General features: G+C 37.8%; 1 protein-coding gene across 1 annotated transcript in view; it reads left to right on the top strand.

The window, feature by feature from the left end:
• Window positions 1–16,522, top strand: part of SLCO1C1 (solute carrier organic anion transporter family member 1C1) — a 43,292-nt gene extending 26,770 nt beyond the window's left edge. The window contains exons 10-14 of the mRNA XM_036300039.1: window positions 4,639–4,804; window positions 8,579–8,763; window positions 11,931–11,995; window positions 14,098–14,215; window positions 15,737–16,522. Of these exons, the coding sequence (XP_036155932.1) occupies window positions 4,639–4,804; window positions 8,579–8,763; window positions 11,931–11,995; window positions 14,098–14,215; window positions 15,737–15,959 (757 nt within the window). The 3' untranslated portion in view covers window positions 15,960–16,522. The remainder of the gene's footprint in view (window positions 1–4,638; window positions 4,805–8,578; window positions 8,764–11,930; window positions 11,996–14,097; window positions 14,216–15,736) is intronic.
• The last annotated feature ends 9,589 nt before the right edge of the window (window positions 16,523–26,111 follow it).

Below are 26,111 nucleotides of genomic sequence, written 5' to 3'. Positions count from 1 at the left end.
ACCTTGAATCTTGCCTCTTCCCATTCTTAGTGAAAAGATATTGTATGGGTTATTTAATAGACTCCAGCTTCAATTTTCCCATTTAAAAATAGAAGTAATTACTGCCTTTTAAGGTTTTGTAAGACTTAAGCAAGATAGCATATGTGAAAGTGCCCAGTATTGCCTGGCACAAAATATATATGCCATTCATGGAAACAATTGTATTTTTTTTTCTTTGACCATAACTGGGAATGTCTCCATGCCACCTGTTGGGGTCTCTGTTGTATTCAAATCAGATAAAGTTTCAGGAGACAATTCTATTCCTCAACCCAGTGACCCACATGGCAGCTCTCTTTAGTTCTTTGCAGTTGGCCAAGAGAACTTACTGATACTCTCAGGCCTATGACACCCCTATGGGTGGGTGATTAAGTTTCTTGGCTTCCAGAGTCTATCACTCGTTTTTTAATAGTATATTTTTTCAGTTGTACAACATAGTGATTCAACATTTATATACCTTATGATTTGATCACCATGATAAATCTCTAAGCATCTGTCACCCTACAAAGTCAGTATTATATAATTGACTGTATTCCCTGTGCTGTACATTACATCTCTGTGACTTATTTATTTTAACACTGGAAATTATTATCTTTTATTCTCCTTCACCTTTTTCACCCATTTCCCACCTCCCTCCCCTCTGTCAACCATCAGTTTGTTCTCTCATCTATGAGTCTATATCTGTTTTGTTTTGCTTGTTCATTTCTTTCTGATGGAGTTTTTTTTTTTAGGTCCCATATACAAGTAAAGTCATATAGTATTTATTTTTCTATGTCTGATTCATTTTACTTAGCACAATTCCTTGTAGGTCCATCCACGTTGTCAGACATGACAGATTTCATTTCTTTTCATTACAGAGTAACATTCCCATATATCTCACATTCTCTTTATTCATTCATCTATCAATGGATATCTAGGTTGATTCCAAATCTTGGCTATTATAAATAATGTTGCCATACACTTAAGAGTGCTTATATCTTTTACAATATGTGTTCTCATTTTCCTCAGATAAATATCCCTAAGTGGAATCTATCACTCTTAAAGCTGGGTCTTGAAGAAACTATTTTGCCTTCTCTTCAAGAGTCCTTACAATCATTGTCTTTGAGCATGAGTTTCCAGAGGCAGCTCTTTTTATCATTCTACCTACCTGTACATTGTTGGTTTAAAAAAATGATCGAGCCACTCCTGTATGCCATGCCAGCCTTCCTGATTTCACCTGCCTGACTGACTAGAAGTACCTGTGGCTCAAAGGTCAATGCTTCTAACATTACTTTCTGTTTCCTCAAGGTTCAGCTGCTTCTTGCTTACTGCTTGCTTTCCAACTCCCTTCCTATGCTTTCTTCCAAGCTGATCTGTCTTGTCTCCATTTTTCAATCTCCATCACCTTCATTAACTCAGTTTCTCCTATTGTCAGGGGAACATCAGTTATACTTTTGTTATCAAACATGTATAGAAAAATTAATGAATGCAAAGTTATTATACCCTGCTTCTGGAAGTTATCACACTAATGTTAGACTTCCCTAAGTGTAGCATCACCTTAGTAACAGTCAGCAATGTAGATTAAGAACAATAATTATAAACAGGAATTGCATGAAGGTTCTGGAGAGAGTAGAAGTCTTGTGCTATCTTTATCCCTATAATCCTCATAGTAAATGGACAGTGGTAAAGTACTTTGTATTTTGCAATTTACAAAATATCTTGACTTTCAGTATCTTCCTTGTATCCTCAGAACACCTTGTGAGGTAAATTTTGTTATTCTTGTTTGAAGGAAATTAAGTTTAGAAAGGTTAGTTTACTTCCTCAAAGTATAATAAATTTCTGCAACACCATGCTCTCTGTAAGACAAAAGCAACACATAAACAGACAATAATAGCAAACTTTTGAAGTTCATGTTAAAAGTATAACATTTTAGTATAAAATATTTATAATTATCTATACTATAAAAGGGTAATATGCTAATTAGACCAGACATCTTCCAGATGTCCTACCAAACAAAGCCATGGTGGCAGGGGCTGAGACAGAGGCGGTTAGGGGTGATAAGGCTGGCAGGGGAGAGCAGTTAGCAGGCTGGCAGGGGAGGGCAGTTAGGAGCGATCAAGCAGGCAGGCAGGCGAGTGGTTAGGAGCCAGCAGTCCTAGATTGCAAGAGGGATGTCCGGCAGTCAGACATCCCCCGAGGAGTACTGGATTGGAGAGGGTGCAGGCCAGGCTGAGGGACCACCCTTCTCCCACCCTCACCCCCACCTCAACCCGCGTGCACGAATTTCATGTACCAGGCCTCTAGTTTTATTATAAAAATATTTAGAATAGAACATAAATATTATTAAATTAATAGAAAATAGTATATTTATTACATGCATACTAGCCCTTAGAAGTACTCATCTTAAAAGACTATAACTGCATTGAAATAATGCCATCATTCCTTAAAACATTCTAAAACTCTTCTTTTGCTTTCAAAAATATTCTCAACAATGGCACTGAGTTAGCCTATAAGAGTAGCTTTGCTATTGGAAGCAACCAAAAAAAATTGCAACATCACTGGGGAAGTCTGTCCCCTCCCAGCTTGACTATTTTGAAAGCAAATTTCATTTGAATATAAACATCCTGGCATATTTGATAAAACTCATAATTACAATTTTAAACAACTCCATTGGCAACACATCCTTCTTAAAAACCACGTATGCAATTAGTTTCTCCATCAAGATTGCCCTAGATGATAAATTTAACCTACCTTCATTAACATAAAATAATTGGCTTTATAAAATACAAGCTGCTCCCCAGGATCCCCCTGAGTCACTGTGATTCTGGACACTCAACAGGAACATTGTCAAGAACCTTTAGATGAGGTAGTGGAAGGAAGAAAGCTGCTTCTGCAATAATGAGAATAAATCTATTGTGAGACAAGAATTTAGAATCCAGAGACTTATAAGGGTTATAATTTGTCACTAATAAACCTTGGGATTTGAGAAAATTATCTGCCCACAGTGGACCTAATCACAACCAGATCCCTTTTAGCTCCATCCTTCTGTGATCTCAAGATCGATAGTGCCCGATTGTAGGCTTTCAGAGGCACATATTGATACTTTCAGATACTACTGAACAGTCTGTTAACAAGGGATGCCTTATGGCAGGGAATAGAATGAAATATTCCTGTATGATTTGTCAGGAGACCCAGTTAAATACTCTTTCAGTTTGCTTGGAGACATCTCAGAGGTCTTTCTTTTTACATTTGAAGTGACCAAATCTATAGCAGTCCTACTAGATAGAATATTACATCAACTAAGAAATTATTATTACAATTATTATAGGAAATAGCTTTCAGAGGGAAGGGTCAAAATGATTGATTCTTTCTCCAAAATAGAGTACCATTTTTTAATTGATTGCTTTACCAAAATCTTGTTTCTTAGCCTACTATGTATCAGGAATTGTTTTTGGTGTTAGTGCTACAGAAATGAATAAAACAAATAGTTATCAGTGAGAGTACATGACAGCTTATGTGTGTGTTTTTAAGTTTCTCAATTTTTGTAAAAAAAAAAAAAAAGCAGGCAAAGAGAATAAGCAAATAAATAAATTCAAAATGGGAGAGGAAAAGATGAATTATGAAGGGCCAATGGATGCTAATTAAGGAGCAGATAGAAGAGACATACCACTGTATACGTATACCCATAGAAGAATAAAGAGATATCAATAGGGTAAGGAGAATAAGTATAGGAGGATTCGGCAATTCAGGTGAGAAGAAATAGAAGTGAGGGAGAGAAGGAATTCTTGTACAGATTAAAAGGGAAATACAATGAATGAGAGAACAAAAGAGAGGGGGGAAATAAGAAAAGACAACCAAAATTAGGTCATGTTAACTGTTTTTAAAAAGCCAGCTTTTTGAGGACAGATATTGTCTCATTCGTATTTTTAGCCGTCTTCTCCCAAAGCAAGTACTTGGAAGGCTTCCGATAAATTTTTTATGAATAAATGAATGGGTAAGTCATTTAAAAAAGCATGTAAAACAAAGTCAAAAGATTTGGAAGAGCTCCAAACGGTGGGAGGATATGTGGGAGAAAGAAAAGTTAGATGAATTGTCAATGCTTTTATTAGTCAGATATACACTAATAAGATATGCAGCTCCTACAGATGTTGAAAGTCTGTTGAAATGTTGACTGCCTGACTCTTGTTTTCGTCACCATACCATTAGCAATGCCAATTCTACTGATGTTTAAACAACTCTGAAGGAAATTTACACACACTCCATTTACTATGCATTTAATTACTGTCAAAAATCCTCTACACTTTACTTTTCTGCCTTGTAGCCATTTTCATACGTCTTTGCATAGAAATATATGAGAAGATTCTAGAGGCAATAGACATTAATAAAAAAACCGTATTATGTGCAGTTAAAAATCTCTAGAGATAACTTTCAAAAGAATGCTATTCTTGGTGGCTGGTCTCACATTTAATGATCAGAAGCTAATATTTCTAATGAGAATTATGTTTCCAAAAGGGAAACGTTGTTGGCCGTGCCCTTTGTATCACTCCAGAACATTGATTTTTAAAAATATTAGGTTACTGCCTGCTAAGAGGTAATATTTTATACTGTTACATTTCTTTTCAGAACCAAACCTGTCTCTTCTCATGAACGAGCTCTCTTTTCAGATTGCAACTCAAGATGCAAATGTTCAGAGACAAAGTGGGAACCCATGTGTGGTGAAAATGGAATCACATATGCATCAGCTTGTCTTGCTGGCTGTCAAACCTCCACCAGGAGTGGAAAAACTATTGTAAGAAATCTCCCCTAAAGTGTGTACCCATGGGCCTGAAACAATATGTAACTATACAAGTCTATGGGGGTAGGGCTCAGGGGCCAACCCAGAATCAGACCACACTGGTAGGAACCCTGGCTCTTAATCTGCCCTTGTTTTTATTTGTTTATTTTATTTGTTTTGTTTTTTATTGTTGACAGTATTACAGATGACCTTCATTTTTCCCCCTCCCCCCCCCCTCACCCCCCACCCCAGGCCTTCCCCACAATGTTGTCTGTGTCCATGAGTTATGAGTATATATTCTTGGGTTAATCTCTTCCACCCACCTCCTCACTGAGATCTGTTATTCTGTGCCCTTGTTTTCTTGTGTGAAGATAGGAAATATTATCATCATGAAGAAACTAGAGTTGTTGAAAGAATTAGGCTAAGAATTAAAATCATGGAATGGGCAGGATGAGCTTAGTAGTTATGCAGTCTAATTCTCTCATTTTGCTTTTAAGGAATATTATTCTTGAATGAGAAAGTCTAAGTTGTAAGATCATATAATAAGATCTGTATTGGGATCCATGTCTGCTGACCCCACCACCAATGGTTTTAGGGACGGGACCAATACAGGCCAGTGTTAGGAAGGCTAGCCTAAGAGGTCTCTAGACCCAAGGGTCGGGAATCTGTTTTTGAGAAAGTTGATGTCTCTGAGGCTGCTCCTCCTGAAAAATCAAGCCAGTTTGTGTAATCAAGAGTTGGTGACTGGAATGAAGGGTTCCTCTAGGATGGAAGAGGAAGATGAGGTTGGAAATATAGATAGAAAACCAAGGGTTTTATGTACTTCATTATTAACAGATTCATCCCCCTAATCACACCTTCACATTCCTACTCAAACACAGACTCTTCGTCATATCCTCTGTGTATACTGCACAGTGGTCAGATGGCTTTGTACTGTGGCTGATGAGATCTGCCTATATTTGATAGTCCTAGAGGGCTGAAAATAAACACACATATATTTACACATGCTTGTCCACAATAAGAGAATGCTTAGGCAAATACTTCTGCAGACACAGAGTAATACTTTGATTTCCTCTCTGTTTATTGATATTTTAACATTTTATTCAGAACATAAAGAATTAGTCTCTAGCAATAGTAAGACTTCCCTCCCATCTGAAATCTCAGTTTTCACCTTCTATCCCTTTTCATCTTTCTTTCCTTTTATTTTTTTTTTCTTTCAGCCACTACTTTTTGCAAATAACTGCTTCAGCAAAAGCAGTTGTTTAATTAGAGCTTCATTTATTGAAGACATTGCATGCCAGGGACTAAGAGAGGTGTCTTAAAAACAAACTCACATTTAAACATTATTTCCTCAAGTATATAGGTATTATTTTATTGATTTTCTTCATGTGAGAACTGTGGCACTGAGATACAAGGGATGCCTAAAACTCACATATCTAGTGAGAGACAGTCAAGATTAGAAGCTTTTTACCTGACATTAAAAAAATCTCTATCGCTTCTCTTTCTTGAAAAGGAAATGTCACCTTTATTTCACTGTTTATCTAAAAATTCACAAACTTTTTCTGTGATAAAAATGACAACTTATATGTATATATTCATACATGAAATTTATAGAAATAAACTGATGAGAGGTTATTAAAGTTGCTTTTCTGTCCACAATTAAGTTGAGTTTTATTTCTCAGAAGATTTTTTCCTAGTAACCACTATAAATGATGTCATAGCCTCAAATTTTGCCTCTTTATTTAACAAATTTTTCTTGAGTGCTGAAGAACCTATTTTGGGCTGTAGATGTGAAATGATGACAAAGCTGACAATTTCTGTCAAAGGTGACATTCTAGTGAAGATACATAGTTAAAAATAAGTGATTATATATTATTCTAACAGGTAGTAATAAGCACTGTGAGGAAAAGAGGAGTGAGGATAAAAGGGTGGAGAGATGGAGGTATTATTTTGAATGGTTGATCATGGAAGCTCTCTTTAATGAAATATCTGAGCAGAGACCTATGGTGTATATGCCAGCCATGGAGCCACCTAGAAGAGCTGCCCAGAAAAGAAAACAGCAATGAAGCATGGGTAAACTCGCCATGTTGGGGCTTGACAAGGGCATGATGGAAACCCATGTGTGTGGCTGAAGCAGGAGGAGAAGGGAAAAATCATTGAGCAGTCAGTTCTGAGTGAAATCCAGGAGCTACATCATACACCATGGATAAGCCACTTTAAGGATTTTGGATTTTATACAAGTACTAGAGGCCCGGTGCACGAGATTTGTGCACTGGGGGTGGGGGTCCCTCAGCCCGGCCTGCACCCTCTCGCAGTCCTGGAGTCCTTGGGGGATGTCTGACTGACCGCTTAGGCCTGCTCCCCACTGATAGTCAGACATCCTTAGTGCTGCTGCAGAGGAGTGAGATGCTCCGCCACTGCCGCTGTGCTCACCAGCCATGAGCTGGCTTCTAGCTGAGTGGCGCTCCCTCTGTGGGAGCACACTGACCACCAGGGGGCAGCTCCTGCATTGAGCGTCTGCCCCCTGGTGGTCAGTGCGTATCATAGCAACCAGTCATTCCGCAGTTCAGTTGATTTGCATATTACCTTTTTACTATATCCTATATTATATCCTATATAATAAAAGGCCAGCCACCATAAGTGTAACAACCAGAACAACCAGAGACCAGAACCACCATGGCCCTTCGCCGGGCTGGCCCCGTCCCCAAGCAAGCAGTTAGGAATAATCAGGCAGGCAGGCAAAATGATTAGGGTGATCAGGTAGGCAGACCAGTGGTTAGGGCGATCAGGTAGGCAGACAGCTCCTTGCCGGGCTGGCCCCGCTCCCAAGCAAGTGGTTAGGGGTGATCAGGCAGGCAGACCAGCTGTTAGGGGTGATCAGGTAGGAAGACAAGTGGTTAGGGGAGATCAGGTAGGCAGGCCAGCAGTTAGGAGCGATCAGGTAGGCAGATGGCCCCTTGTAGGGCTGGCCCCACCCCTTAGCAAAGAAAGAGGGAGGCCCAGGCCACCAGTGGCAACTCTGTGGCAGGTGTGCAGCCAGCCAGCAATTGCCTCGCAGAGGGAGGCCCAGGCCAGCCAAGCCATCGCACCCCACACCTGTCGCCTGCAGAGGGAAGCCACTGATGGCAGGGGAGTGGGGGGCAGCGCTGCACAGATGGACAGCAGTGGCAGCAGTGGGGGTGGAGCCAGCTGCCTGCAGCCCAGGGAAGGAAAGCCCTGATAGGCCCTGATCTCAGGCCAGGCCTAGGGACCCTACCTGAGGGGTCCCAGATTGTGAAAGGGTGCAGGCCGGACTGAGGGATCCCCCCAAGTGCACCGGGCCTCTAGTAGGATAATAAGAAGCCATTGGAAGGCTAAAAACAATGATGCAATCTGCCTTTTTTTAAAGGCTCATTCGGTTACTGTGTGGAAACACAATAGTTGGATAAGAGTGGACATAAGTTGAGCATAAAGAGATCATTGAGATAATCAAGGCAAGAAATAGTGATGGTTTAGACTTGGAAGTGGCAGAGGAGGAGATAAGGTACAATTGGATTTAGTAGTATTTGCTGGAAGATAACTCTGTAAGATCATTAGTTTGTAAATCAACCATCAGCTGTCTGGATAATAAAAAGTTATCTCTATAAATTTTGCTTTGTTCTATATATTCTAACACAGAAAAATAGAAGAATATTTCCCTATTGTTTACATAATATCTGTATACTATACTGTAAAGACTTTTAAAATAAATATTTATTTTTAACTTTAAGTTTAACTTCAGTAATTGGACTTTTCCCTGTCTTGTTACAGATATTTCATAACTGCACCTGTGTGGGAATTGAAGCCTCTATATCAGGAAATTCCTCAGGCATGGTGGGCAGATGCCAAAAAGATAATGAATGTCCCAAAATGTTTCTGTATTTCCTTGTAATATCAGTCATCACGTCCTATACTTTATCTCTAGGTGGCATACCTGGATACATATTGCTTCTGAGGTGAACACTGACTCTCCTTTCCCATTTCTAATATAAGACATGCTATAGTCATCTAGAGCAGTGGAATCATCATGATTTCTTATAGCTCACTTAGGAAACATCCCATATCCTCTTTCCACTTTCATACTTTTCCCACATTAGGTTCTTATACAAAAATGTGGTTTTTCTAGTGAGAAATGTTTGCAAACCATTGGTCTAGAAAGAAATGTTAGTGCCTACATCACTGTAGCCACTAAATCAATATAGTCTGCTATTTCTAATGCTGGTGATATTAATTAGCATAGACTAAATTTGTTTTAGATTAAATGTGGTTCCACTGAATTATAAATGGTAGTGTTTATATGACTCTTTAAAGGCTCATCTAATATCACAATTTTTTTATTTTTATTACTTTGATATGTAGGTTATTTTTCCGTATATTATTACTCTAACTGGCGTGTGTGTGTGTGTGTGTGTGTGTGTGTGTATGTGTGTTTAGATCAATTGAGGATTCTAATCCACAAATACGGTGCTAATGACTCCAAACATTTTTGCTTTTAAAACCCTGAAATAATTTTTTTTCTTGATTTTTTACAGAGAGGAAGGGAGAGTGATAGAGAGTTAGAAACATTGATGAGAGAGCAACATCGATCAGCTGCCTCCTGCACGCTCCTTACCTGGGATGTGCTCACAACCAAGGTACATGCCCTTGACCGGAATTGAACCCGGGACCCTTGAGTCCACAGGCTGATGCTCTACCCACTGAGCCAAACTGGTTAGGGCTGAAATAATTTTTAATACTGTGCACCCCTTTGCATATTTTAAGTGGGCATCTAAAAATCCTATACAATAAAAGCCTAATATTCTGAGTATCCGGTCATCTGGTTGTCCCTTCAACCAATCAAAGCATAATATGCTAATGATATGCTAAACCATTCAACTACTCATTATAATGTGCACTGACCACTGGGGCAGGGGGGCAAACACTCTGACCGGTAGGTTACCTTGCTACTGGGGTCTGGCCAATTGGGACTGAGCAAGACAGGCCAGACACGCCTTGGAGACTTTCCTTGGCTGGCCAACCTCCCACATACCTCTGCGCCCCAACCGTGCACTAGTGGGGTCCCTCGGCCTGGCCTGCACCCTCTCGCAATCCGGGACCCCTCAGGGGATGTTGGAGAGCCAGTTTTTGGTTGATCCCACTCAACGCAGGAGCTCTCCCTGGGGGTCAGTGCACTCCCAAAGGGGGAGCACCACTCAGCCAGAACCCGGGCTCATGGCTGGCAAGCACAGCAGCAGTGGCAGAAGCCTCTTCTGCCTCCGTGGCATTCAAGCATTCCCCAAGGGCTCCCAGACTGCAAGAGGGTGCAGGCCAGGCTAAGGGACCCTGCCCCCCCTGAGTGCACGAATTTCATGCACTGGGCCTCTAGCTTGTTAAGTTCAATACTAACTAAGCATTGATTTCCAGTATATTGTAAATAATTGCTATTAAAATTATAATGATTTTAAATGTAGGTCACTCTTTTAAATGTAACCAATGGGATCTAAAGAAAATGGATTAGATAACCAATATCACCTAATTTAAAACCATTTGAAAATCTTTAATAGTCAAAATGTTGCATATTTCTTTCTTCTTGAATTTATAACATCATTCAACTTCCCTATAGACTCTCTTTCTGTTGTAATACAATTTACTAGAGGCCTGGTGCATGAAATTCTCTGGGGCAACCCCCTGTTGGTCAGCGCACATCATAGCAAACGATTGAACTCCCGGTCTCCCGGTCAAACTCCCGAGGGGACACTTTGCATATTAGCCTTTTATATCTATAGATACTTAAACACTTGTTATTTACTCTCCTGTCATGGATCTCCATTATAATGTACATAAAGTCAAATTTTATAATGTTTTATAACTAGTATTCTGTAAGAAAATTTTCTTCCTAATTTAATTAGCCTCACAAATATTACTAATATACAATTAATCAAACTAACCTAAAAATATTACAAATGTTATACAATTATTAAACAAAAAATCAAATTCTATTAGAAACAATTCTTTAATGAGGTAGATTAGATTATTTTAGATTTTACATTGATTAACATATAGGAGAATGAATATTTAGTTTTTATAAAATGAAACTAATCAAAAGGATTGCATACATCTTTAATTTCCTGCAGTTTATATTATAGAAATCGATCTAAAAAAATAAATAGAAAATAGGACCTAACATCTACAAATGCTTTTTTGGAAAAAAGTGTAAGGACAACATGAGATATTTGCATTTTCAAATGGGAGCGTGGGTTCGAAAAGATGGGAAATCATTGACCCAGAGTTCTCAGGCCAGGATTTTTCTTCATGGGTGGCTATTTTTTCCACATCTTCTTACACTGTGCCAAGAAGTTAATGGACTAAATGAATAATCAGGCTACTAGAGGAAGAGTTTTCCTTACTACCAGTTCCTCAAATGAACCACTCAGTATTTTGATGTAAGAAGGAGATAAATGTCCTTGGATTGAAGGAGGAAAGTTGTGGGGTTTGCCTCTTTTAAAGAAGAGACTAAATGAAATTATACATATAAAGAACTTAGTACCATGGTTAGCACTCAATAGTTATTATATAACTCTATTACTATTAAAAGCCACAGACCAATCAGCTAAAGCTATTCAGTCATATTAGGATGCTCTTGTTACTTTAGATTTTCTTGAACTTGGCTGAAAAATTCAGGTGTCCACTATTTAGCACAAATACATGCCACAGTGATTGTGATTGTATCAACCCAGATCAATATAATCCTTTGCTTTTAGATCAAAACCACAAAAACTAATTATAGGTTATTAATTCTTTATTGTTACCTCAAATTCTTGCACTATCATAGAACTTTGTGGGGACTTTTTGTGTGTCTTTGTTATTTTGCTGATTAAACATGATTTTACTTTACCCAACACCATTTGAATATGTCATGTAGGGCTGATTTATCTTCTAGGAATGTTAACTATAAGCTCCTGGATGCATTGCCTTTAATTTTGCCTAATTTGCCTTCCCTATGCTAGGACACTAGTGGGATCTCCATAAATGCTACTTGAATCTAGTATCACTTCACATGTGCTAAGTAGATTGTCACTAACATTATTATTTGCTTTAGTGAAATACACATACATATTTGTAATAGTGCTTTTCTTGCTTTCAGGTGTATTAAGCCACAGCTTAAATCTTTTGCCTTGGGTATCTACACCTTAGCAATAAGAGTTCTTGGTAAGTATAATCTATGTTTTAAGTGTGGTAGCCATCACCTAAAAATAGTTGGAATATTTTTCTAAATATTTTTACAGAATTATCATATATAACTGACTGATATAGGTGGTTAGGTCCCTATTCTTTTTACTTTCTTCCTTCCTTTTTCCTCTCTTCCCTCCTTCCTTTCCTTGACTTCTCTCTTCCTTTGTTTTAGAAGTACCTATGGCAGTGGTTCTCAACCTTCCTAATGCCGCGACCCTTTAATACAGTTTCTCATTGTGGTGACCCCCAATTTCATTGTTACAAATTGAACATAATTAAAGCATAGTGGTTAATCACAAAAACAATATGTAATTATATATGTGTTTTCCGATGGTCTTAGGTGACCCCTGTGAAAGGGTCATTCGACCCCCAAAGGGGTTGCAACCCACAGGTTGAGAACCGCTGATCTATGGAGAGTCAGTGCTTGGGCCCATGTTATAATAAAATGAATCTGTGAGAATAATGCCATTTTTTGTTTATCAATCTTGTCTCTTCCAGCATTGGTCTATTGTAAAAAACAAACAAAACAAAACAAAAAAACCCACTGCTGTTATAGAAGATCCCTCTGAGAGAAAAGCCAAAATGTGAATCAATAAGAAAGGCTAAAGCCTAAATGTAATTTTATCAGTTATTAAAATGGAAGGAATTATTTTGGGCTATTCTCAATGCTAGGATATATCATTTTGGTAGAAAGATCAGATCATTCAATCAAAGCAGTATGGATGATTTTTTAAATGTAATTGGAATTTTTTTCTGACCACTAGATTTTTCAATATGCATTAATTAAAACTCATAGGAAATAATGTGAATGAGTCAGATACGTTTTCTGTTCTTAGTAAGAAAAAAAGTGAAACAATCCTAAATGTTTCTCTGTAATTGAACAGAAAAGAATTACCAGGGAGAAAAACAAACTCAGAGCTTTAAAAAAGTCTGTTTTTTGGTTTATATAGATCTTGACATAAAGTGGGTATAATATATGAAGATACAATATAATCCTGATAAAATTGGGGAAACAACCCCTTCCCCCATCTTTGCCTCTGATAACCACAAGTCTGATCTCTTTTTCTGTGAGTTTGGGGATTTTTTGTTTGTTTTTTGTTGTTGTTTTTGATTCCACATGTGAGATCATACAGTATTTGTTTTTCTCTGTCTGATCTGACTTAATATCTCTTAGCATGAATATGAATCTCTGATAAGATTAAAGAGTTATTGTAAAGAGGTATGATTAAAAATCTCATTAGTTAAAGATACATACTGAAAGACACAGAAGGGAACTGACATGATGTCTGAGACTTCTCTTAAAATATTTACCAAAAAAGTTTTGGGGGGTTAGGGGAGGTTTGGGTCTGGAGGTAGACTATACAATACTGATAAAATGTTAAGCTTTGTTGAAGTTATTGATATCACATGAGGGTTTATTACATCATCCTCTCTAATTTTGTGAATGTTTGAAAATTTGCTATTATGAAAATTTTAAAACATATACAGAAGTTTGCCAGCATTTGGATTTTTTTTTTTTTTTTTTTTGCCTTTCTTCACATTATTAAGAGCAATTGAAGTTAGGTATCAACTAAATATTTTTAAGTAGTAAATAACCTATTAAATTGGACAATACATATGAAGAGTGAAATTTTATTTAAGACACCAAATAATCCCAATTGGCTGTTAGCTATATTTAACAAATTGCTCTTCATGCTTATGGGATTTTATGCATAACAGAATCACTAGATTCTTTCTAGATCCTAGAGTCCTTCCTTATATTCCTAGGAAGGGAGGCGCCCTTACAAATGGAGATTTCCTTATAAATGTAAATTTCCCTTTAAAAAGGAAAAAAGAAACTTGTGCCCGGTCTTCAGAGCTTCTCCTGTGTTTCTGTGTCTCAAAATAGCCACCTCAAAATAATCTTTAGACCAGAGGCATATTGGGGGTGGCATGTTCTGGTCGCCTACAGATGCCCTGGTATCTCCAAAGCAGTAATTTTTGGACTGAAAGGAAGTGGTTCCAGATAGTCATTCATTATAGGGTAATCAAAAAGATGTGCATATATTTTTAGCAGCAAATATTTGTTTTTCTCACAGCAGGCATCCCAGCTCCCGTATATTTTGGAGTTTTGATTGACACTTCGTGCCTCAAATGGGGATTTAAAAGATGTGGAAGCAGAGGATCCTGCAGATTGTATGATTCACATGTTTTTAGGTACCGTATCAAACTCATTCCCACATCTCACGGTAATCACCTCCCGGGTCTGCACAGGCAATCAGCACTAACTTCCTCACGTCATTTCACTGCTTGTAAGACAAAGGATCGTCTAATCAAGGAGCCTGTTTTACAGAATAATTCTATTACCATTTAATTACTTGGCTATACTTTTAATTTTCCCCATTCGTGATCTTAACTTGCATTTTTAAGAGTAATCACTAAAAAAAAATATGACATAAGGTTCCAGAATAGAGTAGAATTCTGAAAGTTTATGCACACAAATGAGTAATCCCCTGAAACTCAGAGGTATTTAAATTTAGGTCATATTTTGGGTTTATTTCCATTCTTTTTCAAACGGAGCCAAACTGTCCCATTTACGTCAGCTATCATCCCCCTGGGCCAGAGTTGGATTTGGCTTTAAATCTATCCGGCTTTTATTGCCAAACTGATGTTCAATTATTCCAGTACTTGAAATGCATAAAAGTAAAAGGTTTTCTCTGTGAGTGTGAGTGTGCATGGGGCTGGGGGGCATGGCTTTTTCACTATGGCATCATTCAGTCCAATTCATCAAACATTTAGTCCCCTTATTGCTTAAAGCAATGCTTCAATGGCTTAGAAGCAAGAGTGATTTTTTTTTAAGATTTAAAATCTGAGCATTTTCTAGAGAAAGAAACCTGGTGCTGAGCCATGGAAGTTGGAAGCTGGATGTGGGAGCCAATCCTCTTAAATAAGTTTGTTTGATTTAACAGACTTTGATGTCATGTGAGAATGTACTTTGGTCTTTGAAAGGGAGTAGAGTTCAGCTTCACCCACATTTGCTAAGGCTGTTATTCATTTCCATGTAAAGACAGTATACCTCAATCAGAGACTGTGAGTATCTGTACAAGGTGATCAAAAGGATCATTCAGCCTGTCTTTCCACACCCTCACATCTTATGATAGAATGTAGAACTCCAGGCTTCTCATGGAAGAAACTGATTTAATAATGGTTTATTCTTAAGCCATTATTTTCTACTGAGAGCTCTGATTCCCCCTTAACATTGCTTCTTGCAGTTTTTCTGTAGAAGTGAATTTTGGGCAAGGTTCAAGGGTAAGCACCTGATTTATTATTCCAACCCAGACACATTTGAGAGTAAAAGGGGGCACTATTAAAAATTGCCCTGGGACAACACTGCAATAAACTGGCACTGTTTTGGGCAAACAGGGATATGGTCTAAGGAACTAATTTACAGAGAGCGTGTAAATTATTGTGAAATTAGTAGTAACTGAAAATGACAATACTACTAAAAAGTTACTTGATGCAAGCATACTGCCAAAATAGTCTCATATGTTCAAAGAAAGGCCTTTTATAGTGACTGAATCTGCATTCTTAAAGAAACCATTCTCATGGTATTTTTGTTGATATTGATGGATTTCACTGGTATTAATATTGATTGAATGCTATTATGACCTTTCTTTCACCTTTTATTTGCAGTTGGATAGTTACAATAATTAAGACTGAGATTCTCTCTTCTTCTAGGCACATATATCTGGGACTAACTATGCTGCTGGGAATAATGTCCATTTTCTTAAGTATTGCAGTACTGTTCACTTTGAAGAAAAACTATGTTTCAAAACACAGAAGCTTCAGAACCAAGAGAGAAAGAACAATGGTGCCTACAAGAATCGGGAAGGAAAATTGTACTACAAGTGATCATTTACTGCAACCCAACTGCTGGCAAGGCCAGGAAACACAGCTTTAGAAAAATGATGCCTCGAGCCACCTTTTCTATTTTCTGAAGATTCTGCAAGCAAAGTTTAATCAATGTGAACAGTCTTTATCCTTTCTAAACATTTCTACTTTGTTCTTTATCCTAGGTATTAGGTAATACATCTGATAATGAATATAATTAATCATATTATAGAAAATATAGATGATGAAGTGAAACTTTTTAATGTATATACGAATCATTTATATTCGTTAGTCATTCTGCTTAATTTTACCTTATGCCCATTGACATATTAGCTCTATTCCTAGTAGAACAATTGTCCCCATAATGTAATAGCTATGTGCAAATTAATTTTTAAACTGAGATACTTGTCTAGGATACGAGAATACTGTTAAAATTTGAACCATATCTTGGCATCCTTCAACTATCACCTTAATGATGATGATGATGTTGGATGGAGTCAAAACATGTAGAAGAAAATTTCATTTTAAGCTTCTCCTTTCTTTTGAAATGCAATAATTTATATAGAAGTGTATAGAGGTGCCCTAGCTGGTTTGACTCTGTGGATAGAGCATCAGCCTATGGACTGAAAGGTCCTGGGTTTGATTCCAGTCAAGGGCACATGCCCAGGTTGCGGGCTCAATCCCCAGTAGGGGACGTGCAGGAGGCAGCCGATCAATGATCCTCTCATCATTGATGTTTCTATCCTCTCTCCTCCCTTTTTCTCTCCGAAATCAATAAAAAATATATATTTTAAAAAATGTATAGAGGCAAATGATCTTGGGGGATTTAAATTTTGGATTATTAGCTCTTCTACCATTCATCACCTGTGTTTTGTATGCAACATTTCAAGTGACGTGGTTGTAAAGTAATCAAATTAAAATTCATATGCTTGATTGCTCTTCTATGAATTCAATGAATTAAAAAATAATGTTAAATACAATCCTGCTCCTATCTTAATGTATGTAAACAGCTCCAGACTTATGCACATGATGTCATCCTAACACATATTTGCAAGTTGAATTTCTGAACGTGTACAGTAAACACAGAAGCTTCAGAACCAAGAGAGAAAGAACAATGGTGTCTACAAGAATCGGGAAGGAAAATTGTACTACAAGTGGGTGTTATAGCAGGAGCCAGAGGGATGGGTTGATTGGTATGGTTCCTTTTGGTGCTCTCCCTGGCACCTATCACAGGGCCCAAGGGCTTCCGGGCCGAGGGCTGCTGCCGGTACTGCCTGCCAGAGAGCTCTCTGTTTCTCTGCAAATGAAAAAGTCAAGCCGGGCATTTCCTCCTTGCCAGCTTCCTGGTGCTTCTCTGACTAGATACAGTCGGTATGGCAGTCCACCATCTTTAACCTTCAGCTCAATTCTGTGCTGCGTTTTTCTTTCTCCATCACTGCTGCACAAGAAGGCCTGGCCCTGCCGAGGAAAGCAGACCTTAACGTGGAGTCCACCCCAATGGAGTCTTGAAATTGTGCAAGTCTCAGCCTGTAGAACAAACAAGACAATAAACAAGGAGTCTTTTTTTGAGGCGTGTCATGGAGCCTAAATCCAACAAAAAGGTCCAGCTCAAAAACACAGTGGCCTTACTCACACACTGGGAGAATTAAATGCAAACGAAACGGTTTGCGGTCTTTTAATTTTTCCTTTATATACCAGTCCTGTGAATATGAACGGAAAAAGCTGGAGATGGAAAGTTTGGGGATGAAGAACAGAAAAATGTCCTTTAAATATTTATTAATTTTGTCATTTTATTTTAATTGGTGATGCCAGGGTTGTTTTTTTTTCATATTTTACTATTTTTAAGATGAAAATAGACTTATGTTTTGTTTCCAGCAGGCCTACCTCAGACCAGCTGCTGCCCTAATAACTTGCAAGCAGGAATCCTTTTTGTCATCTGAATATCAATCTTACCCATAGCAAATATTTACTGAATGGGTGAGTGAGTACACTTGTCAAGAGTTTGCTTTGTAGAGGTGCAATTAAAATTCAGGTTCCTCATCCTGTCTCCCACATCCTCTTTATTTTTCAAAGCTTTTTGTAGCAATATCCTGAAAAATAACTACTTTGCAAGTAAATTTCTAAATAGGATCCTATCCAATTTACTCCTGAATAAGTTAAAAAAAACAAAAATTGGCATAAAGGATGATCAAATGATTTTTTTATAAAAACACTGAATGTCAATGAAAAGAGAGCATATTTTATGCATAACCATTAATTCAACAGTGGAATTATATACATTCTAAACTGTCATGTGGCATAAGAAGGGAATTGAATTTACTAAACGGCACCTTGATATTTTAGATGAGTAAATTCATCTGACAGAAGCAAGCAGGCTTATTATGCCTCAGAAAGCACATGATTTTTTTTTTACAAACCAAGCCCCATTTCAGAGGTCAAAAATATTCCCTCAGCCCCAGAGCCAAACATTAGAGGTCAGGCCTTGACTGACATGTGGGATCCCACAATTGCTTCATGTTCAATGGGCCACTTTATTTCCTTTCTCTACAGCCATGGCCCCTAGAGTTGACTAGCACCTCAGATGAACATCTGATTCACTACAATCTTCAGACAAATAATGCTCCAGCAATATCATTTTATAAATGGAATGGCTTAAATTGGGTTAAATGATTTGCCCAGGGTGGAGGCAGTCAAACTAATGCTGGGTTCTTCCATTACATCATTATGCCTCTAAAGCAGGTAATAAAAACAAATCATCTGAAACCTCTAAAAACAGCTGGGGGAACATTTGTGACCATTAGCATTTAAGAAATCTCCACTTAAACATTACATATGTATACAACTCAGTAAAGGGAGACTGAAAGAATAAATTGACTATAACATATTCTTGGGAATAATAATTGCTTTTATAATTTTTATAGCAACTATTCAATGAAACAATATTAAGCACTTTCCTGATGTGCTGAGAGCGTTAGACACATTATCTCAATTTCAAGGATCAAAAGAACCTTATGTGCTAGGTATACTAGTAATTTCTGAGTTTTCAGAGGAAGAAGCTGAGGCTTAGAGAGTTTTAGTGACTTGTCCTAAGTCAGCAAGTTGTAGTAGTTGGTAGAGCAAAGATTTAAACTGGGGTTTATCACATCCAAATAGCCACGTTATGTCTATGTTAATCTATATCCAAATTTGCTGTCTTCCTCTAAGTTTACTAAGTGTTAATCTTATACATCTACATTAGAAACGTTTTAGCATACAAAAACGTACCCATGTTTTAAAAGAAATCAAATGGTACAAAAAGATTTAAAATGACAAGTAACAGTCCTTTACCCCAACTTCTCTATTCCTCAAAAGCAATTACTTCTAACCAGTTTGGTTTGTTAACTTTTTCTGATGGTTACTTCCATATCTTTAAATAATATGCACATACCATTTCCTTGATTTATTAATTTGGGGCACTATCTATTGATTCTGATAGATTGCAACTAATGTCATTCATCCTTTGTTGTTCTTCCTCTGTTATCTGCACAGAGTGAGGTCACTAGTATGAGTTCTTCAAATGTCACATCAATACTTCCATCCATTTCCTGTTTAATAAACATGAAAAGTATCATGTGTTTTCCCACTTTAAAAAATAAAGTTCTTAGCGTTCCCTCTCTTACCTCCGAGTGTCCAAACTTGTGTTCATCTCCCTCTTTCTCTTAGTTGTACCTTTACTTTTACATTGTCAACAATGATAACATTTTTAGCCAACTCTGTAAACATTGGGTCTAGGGAAGGCCTGAATGGTTGTGATTAAGATTGACTCCATCTACTGTTGAAGCCATAAAACTTCATTAGAAAAAAGAATGAGTAGTGAATGTAAAATGCAATTGAAAAAATGAATTAAAAAGACATAAAAAAGAATGAGTAAGAGAGGGGGGGAAACTTAATAAGGAGGACCTACCCTGAACCAGGCAATAGAGGCACATTCATGTATTTAAATGTTAATAGATGTGATGTAAAATAGGTTTTATGTTTGAACAATTTTGGAACATGTTGAGTTAGTGATACTCTCATATGACTTCAGAATCTCTCGGCTTCTTTACTATGATGATGTACAATGCCATTCTTCTAAAGAGGATGTGTGCCTCAAACTTATTTGGCATTAAATCCACTTTTTTATTAGCAAGTCTTGGATCTAATTAATTTTCAATGCAAGATAGTATTTGGAAAACACAATTTTATCCTCCTTTTTAATTATTTTGCATTCTTTATTGGCTTCTGGTATCAGGATGATGCAGTTTTATAAAATTAACTAGAAAACTATTTCTTTTTTAATATTTTGGAAAAAGATTTTATAGCATAGGAATTAACTGTTCCTTTAACAATTGAAAGAATGTTTTTAGACTTTTTAAGAAATATCTTGAAAAGTTTTGATTAGTTATGTCGCTTTTTAAAAATATGTTTTTTTATTGATTTTAGAGAAAGAGGGTACAGTATACTTGGATTTGTCATTTTTCTGTAGTATGTTTATCAGAAACTTGTATCATCGGAATTTTCAAAGAAATGGCTTTTGGATTCTGTTTCTTTGCTGATTATTTTTTGGTTTTTGCTTTAATTATTTTCTTCCTTCTGTTTCCTTGAGGCATGCTTAAAACAATCTTTACCTAAATTCTTGACTTGTTGTCTTATAACTGTATGTTCTAGCTTAGTAATGAAAACAATATACTTTAACATGCAGCTTTGTTTATAACACAAAAAGTCTGCCATGCTGCAGTACCAATAATGTTTTTCTAATTGTTTACAAATGCATCCTTGACTTCCTATTCGCTTCAAAATTCCTATTTCTCTATAAGAATGATTTAAAATATTCCTATGTGTGGATATTTCAATTTAAGCTTATCTTTTAATTTTTAGATTAATCCCATTTATAATGTAGGAGTGTAGCCTATTCAATTTATCCTTTTGGAAATTTATTGAGGATTTAAACCCAGAAACCATAAAATATATGGTACATATATATATCACTGAGTTTTGTAACAGACAAAAAAAATGACATAAGAAGTATCAACTTTTGAAACCTATATGGTTTTGTGAACCAATGTCATACCAATCAATTCAATTTAAAAAAAGAAGTGTCAACTTTGAAAAGGAGGAGTCAAATGATAACCATTCACAGGTATTCCCATCACCTCCTGAGAAGCATCTAGAGAGCCAGATGAACAAACTAAACCAGACTTTGGTAAAGAAGGCTAGTTACACCATAAACATTAAGCAAGTAACTATTTAGCTAAATCTGTTATACATAAAATGGAATGAAAAATCCTAAGTAACCTTTTTATAAAATAAAATAGAATAAAACATTCCAAATTATAATAACAACACCACTATGAGAACTTGAATGAGGAATTATATATATATATATATATATATATATATATATATATATATATTTTAAAGATAACATTTTACTGAGGAACATAAACCATATTCCTGATGAGAAGACTCAATATTATAAGACTACTAGAGGCCTGATGCATGAAATTTGTGCAAGGGGCCTGGCCCTCTCAGCAACAGCGGCTGCTTCAGCTTCGTCTGGAAGGTTGTCCAGAAGGTGGTCCGGAAGGTCGTCTGGAAGGTCATTCAGCCGTCCAGTCTAATTAGCATATTATGATTTTATTATTATAGATCAGTTTTCAAAGTTGATACGTTTCCCGTCATTTTTTTCTTGTATGTTACAAAACCCAGTAGTATATGTCATGTATCTATAGTTAAAATCTGTTTATGGGCCCTGCCAGTGTGACTCAGTGGTTGAGCATCCACTAATGAACCAGAAGGTCATGGTTCAGTTCCAGGTCAGGGCATATGACCGGGTTGCTGGCTCGATCCCCCAATCAATGATTCTCTCTTATCATTGATGTTTCTATTCCTCTCTTCCTCTCCCTACCTCTCTCTGTAATCAATAAAAACATTTTTTAAAAATCTGCTAATGACATTCTGCTATTCAAATCACCCATCAACTCCCAACATTTTCAGGAAACCGCCAAATTCTTTGGCAAAGTGTGAGCTTTCAGGAGCTGGTCTCTGACAGTCTCCTCAGCTCCATCTTCCACAACACCCCTAACTCAAATCATTCACCTGGATCCTCTGGCCACATTGTAATATGTGCAATTTCCTAAAGCTGCTGTTCGTACCTACCGCTATGTCTATCCACACAACACTTTTCCTGCTCCCTCCTTTCACCCTTTCACCCACCTCAGGGATTCTTAAACTTTATTGTGCCTGTGAATCATGTGGGGATCTGGTTTAAAATACAGATGTGATTCAGTAGTTCTGAGGTGAGGCCTGAGATTCTGCACTTCTAATTAGCTCCTCAGAGCAGTAGCATCACATCCTTGGCAAGGACCTGCATGACTACTAGTCCTTTTTTTATATATATACTTTTTGTTGTTGATAGTATTACAGATATCTCCCACCCACCCCTCTTTTCCCAGGCCCTCCTTGGTTCCCCGCCCCCCCCCCCCCCGCCATGTCTTCACTATCCTATTGCCTGTGTCCATGGGCTATGCAATCTATAATAATAAAAGCGTAATATGCTAATTATACCAGACGTCCTTCTGGACGTCCTTCCAGACAACCTTCTGGACGAGCCAGGGCTTCAAGAGAAGCCCGGGCCCAGGTGCCAGGGGGAAGCCGGTGCCGGCAGCCGGGGGAAGGAAGGCCTACTCTTGCACGAATTCCGTGCATCGGGCCTCTAGTAAGTATATAAGTTCTTTGGGTTATCCCTTCTCGTCCCCCACAACCCCACATCAAGGTATGTCAGTCTGTTCCATGCCTCCATGATTCAGGTCTGATTTTGTTGGTCAATTCATTCTGTTCATTAGATTTCACAAATAAGTGAAATCATGTGATATTTGTCTTTCTCAGATTGGCTTATTTCACTTAGCATAATATTTTCCAGGTCCATTTATGCTGTCCCAAAGGATAAGAGATCCCTCTTTTGTACAGCTTCATAGTACTACTCCTTCTTGACAGTCTAGTTCAGCCACCTCTAGCCAGCTCTCCCTAGATCTCACCCTCACAGCATCCCTATAGTACTATCTGCTGTGCTAGTGGAGACCTTGATGATAAAGACTCTCTTATCAGTTTATACTATCTTATACATTACCTTACACATTGGACAAACTCAGTATTGAATAAATGAATGAACTAGTGACATGGGAAAAATAAACTTCATTTAGGAATTGAGAATAGGATTTTAAAAAGCACACTGGATGTAATTCTTCCTGAAATTTCTAAATTTTTTATTCAATTCACTTTAGAAAGAATTTGGCAATAAGAGAATGGAATGGAATGGAATGGAATGGAATGGCATGGAATGGAATGGAATGGAATGGAATGGAATTAGAAATTCAAATAGGTTAAGTGCTTTAAAGGTTTTCTCAATCATTAGAAATTGTGAATATACTAAAAAACACAACCAATAATGCAGAATAGTTTTCTGTTACCTAAGTCTCTAGGATATTTGGTGTACTATACAAACTACCTTTTTTTCCCAGAAAGATTCAATTTCAATTTCAATTTATCTTGCAGCATTTCTACATAATCCTTTACTTTTGAATACTTCTTAGAGTCTATAAAGCATTTTACCATATACATTTTTCCTATTAATTTTACATAACCTCAAAGGTCAATATTTTTTTCTGATTATACATGAATAACCTGAGAACATAAAAGGATTATACGAGTTAACCTGACTTGCAAAGGTCAGAGAATCAAGTTTTCTTTTTTAAAATATATTTTATTGATTTTTTACAGAGAGAGAGGGAGAGGGATAGAGAGTTAGGAACATCAACCAGCTGCCTCCTGCACACCTCCAACTGGGGATGTACCCGCAACCAAGGTACTTGCCCTTGACTGGAATAGAACCTGGGACCCTTTAGTCTGAAGGCCGATGCTCTATCCACTGAGCCAAACTGATTTGGCGAGAATCAGGTATTAACAGAGCAGGAGTCTTAGTCCATTGTTCATTCGCCTTATCTGGTTGAAACTTTCTCAAAGCCCCAGGACTGGCTAGAATGATTGACTTGTGAATTAAAAAGTTTGGTAGCTCATACCTTGCAAATAATTCATAATGACAGTGAAGCTAACTGAGGCACACAGAGTCCCTACTGTCCTAGTGACCAGAGTATCACCCCACGGGAGATCTCAGAAGTTGTAAGTTAACAGGTTAGAGGATCCGGGCTACAGAAGTGAAAGGTTTCCTAGACCACAAAAACCAACTACTTACTAGTTAAGCTGCGATTGCTAGATGGGCGCCCTGACTTCTTATCCTGTGATCTCTCCAGTGAGACCTGTCATTGACCACACTAAGTTGAAAACCAAGGCCTGTGAAGTTCAAGGTAGACTAAGCTGGGATGAAAACTGGTCTGAAGAACTCCAATAAAACACTCAAGTGCTCACATAATATAGCACATAAATTTTGGAATTATATATATCCAGTGTTACCATGGCCTTACCTAATCCAACACAGCTAACTCTCAGATGTCATTTCCTCCCCCTCCTCCTATACTCCCTCTGCTCCACTTCAGCCTACTTTCTGTCTCCCCAATACACCAAGCAACCCTACATAAAGTCTTTGCACTTCCTGAGTCCTCTGCTTGCAACATTTTTCCCTGTAGCACTTGATCCCTCACTCCCTCTTTGTTCAAACATTAGCCTTTTGAAGACCCTTCCTTTTCTGATAACCCTCTCTAAAATAGCATGTGTGGTCCCTCTCTCTACCCCATTAACTTGGTTTATTTTTCTCAATAGCAATTATCGTCTCCTTAATATATATCTTCTTACTGATTTATTCATTGTCTGCAAGGTCTAGAGCGTGTCAAATAGTTGTTATTCACCAATGTAACGAACCTAGGACAGAGTACACACCCAGTGACAGAAAAAAATATCCCAGATTTGAGAGAGGCAGGACAGTAACTGGAGGTGTTGAAGGCTTCTTCTCTATTAAAAAACAATCAGTACATCCCTAAAAAAATGTGTTCATAAATGTCACAGACTAAAAGCTAATGAACTTTCTACCCAAAGTTTTACATGCGTGACTCTTAATAGGAAGGCGTTATTAAGGTATTATTTACTATTAATTGGACTTTACTACCAAGGTCATTCAGGTGCATCTACACATAAGACCCTTTAATAAATTAAATTTTCTAACATTCAGCCTCCAACATCAGTAAAACTCCATCTTAGGTTTTACAGTGCTTTAGGCCAGGTCTGGCTTGGATTAAATCCATATTTTAAAAATCCAGGCATTGATTTATTTCATGCCTAAGGCCAATGTGATTGGAACACACTCCATGCTTCATAAACAAAATACTTTGGTGGTGAAAGATTCCAATTCCAAGACAGAAAAGTATTCAAGAGGCTGACAAGTGCATCTGTTTTGCCTTATTCAGAAACACACATTAAAAAACAACACCACCAACAGCCACACCGCCTTGCCAGAGCCCTGGCCACTTCGAAAGTGTGTAGTTTACTGCAGTTCTGCTTGTGATGACTGCTTGTTATTGTACACTTTTAAAGGGAGTCTTTGCCGTTCTCCATCTGGGCTTGGAATTCGCAAAGTGCCACACCTGGGCTGGGACGTCACCTACACTCATGCCCACTTTACCCTACCAGAGGGAATCCAGTCCCTCTCATGGCAGGGGCTCCTTGACTCTTTGCCTTCATGAAAACATTCTACAGTCTCTAGAAATTTCCCAGAAAGCCTGGGGTAACAGCTGTTGCTACTGTGCCCCCCACTTTTGCATTCTTCCTTCTGCCTGATATTTCCACACCTCCCTTCCTCCAACATCTAGGCTCAAGAAGAGAGATGAGGGTTGGAGAAGGCAGTTTCCACTTGTCTTATTTTCCAGTTGCTATTATACACAGTATCACAAACTTGGCAGCTTAACACAACATAAATGCATTATCTTACAGCTCTGGAGCTCACAGTCTGAAGTCAGTTTCACTAGGCTAATGTCAAGGGGTCAGCAGGGCTGGTTCCTTCTCTGGAAGCCCTGAGAGGAGAATCTCTTTCCTTACCGTTTTCAGCTTCTAGTGGCCTCTTGTATTCCTTGGCCAGTGGCCACTTCTTCCTTGTCCAACATATGTGTATAGGAGCTCCAATCTCTGTGCCTATCATCATATCGCCTCCTCTTCTGACTGTAGTCTAATCTGCTTCTACCTCCTTCTTAAATGATAC

The sequence above is a fragment of the Myotis myotis genome, unplaced genomic scaffold (assembly GCF_014108235.1).
Source record: "Myotis myotis isolate mMyoMyo1 unplaced genomic scaffold, mMyoMyo1.p scaffold_m19_p_3, whole genome shotgun sequence".
Classification (NCBI taxonomy): Eukaryota; Metazoa; Chordata; class Mammalia; order Chiroptera; family Vespertilionidae; genus Myotis; species Myotis myotis.
This window is presented reverse-complemented; position numbering and strand designations above follow the sequence as displayed.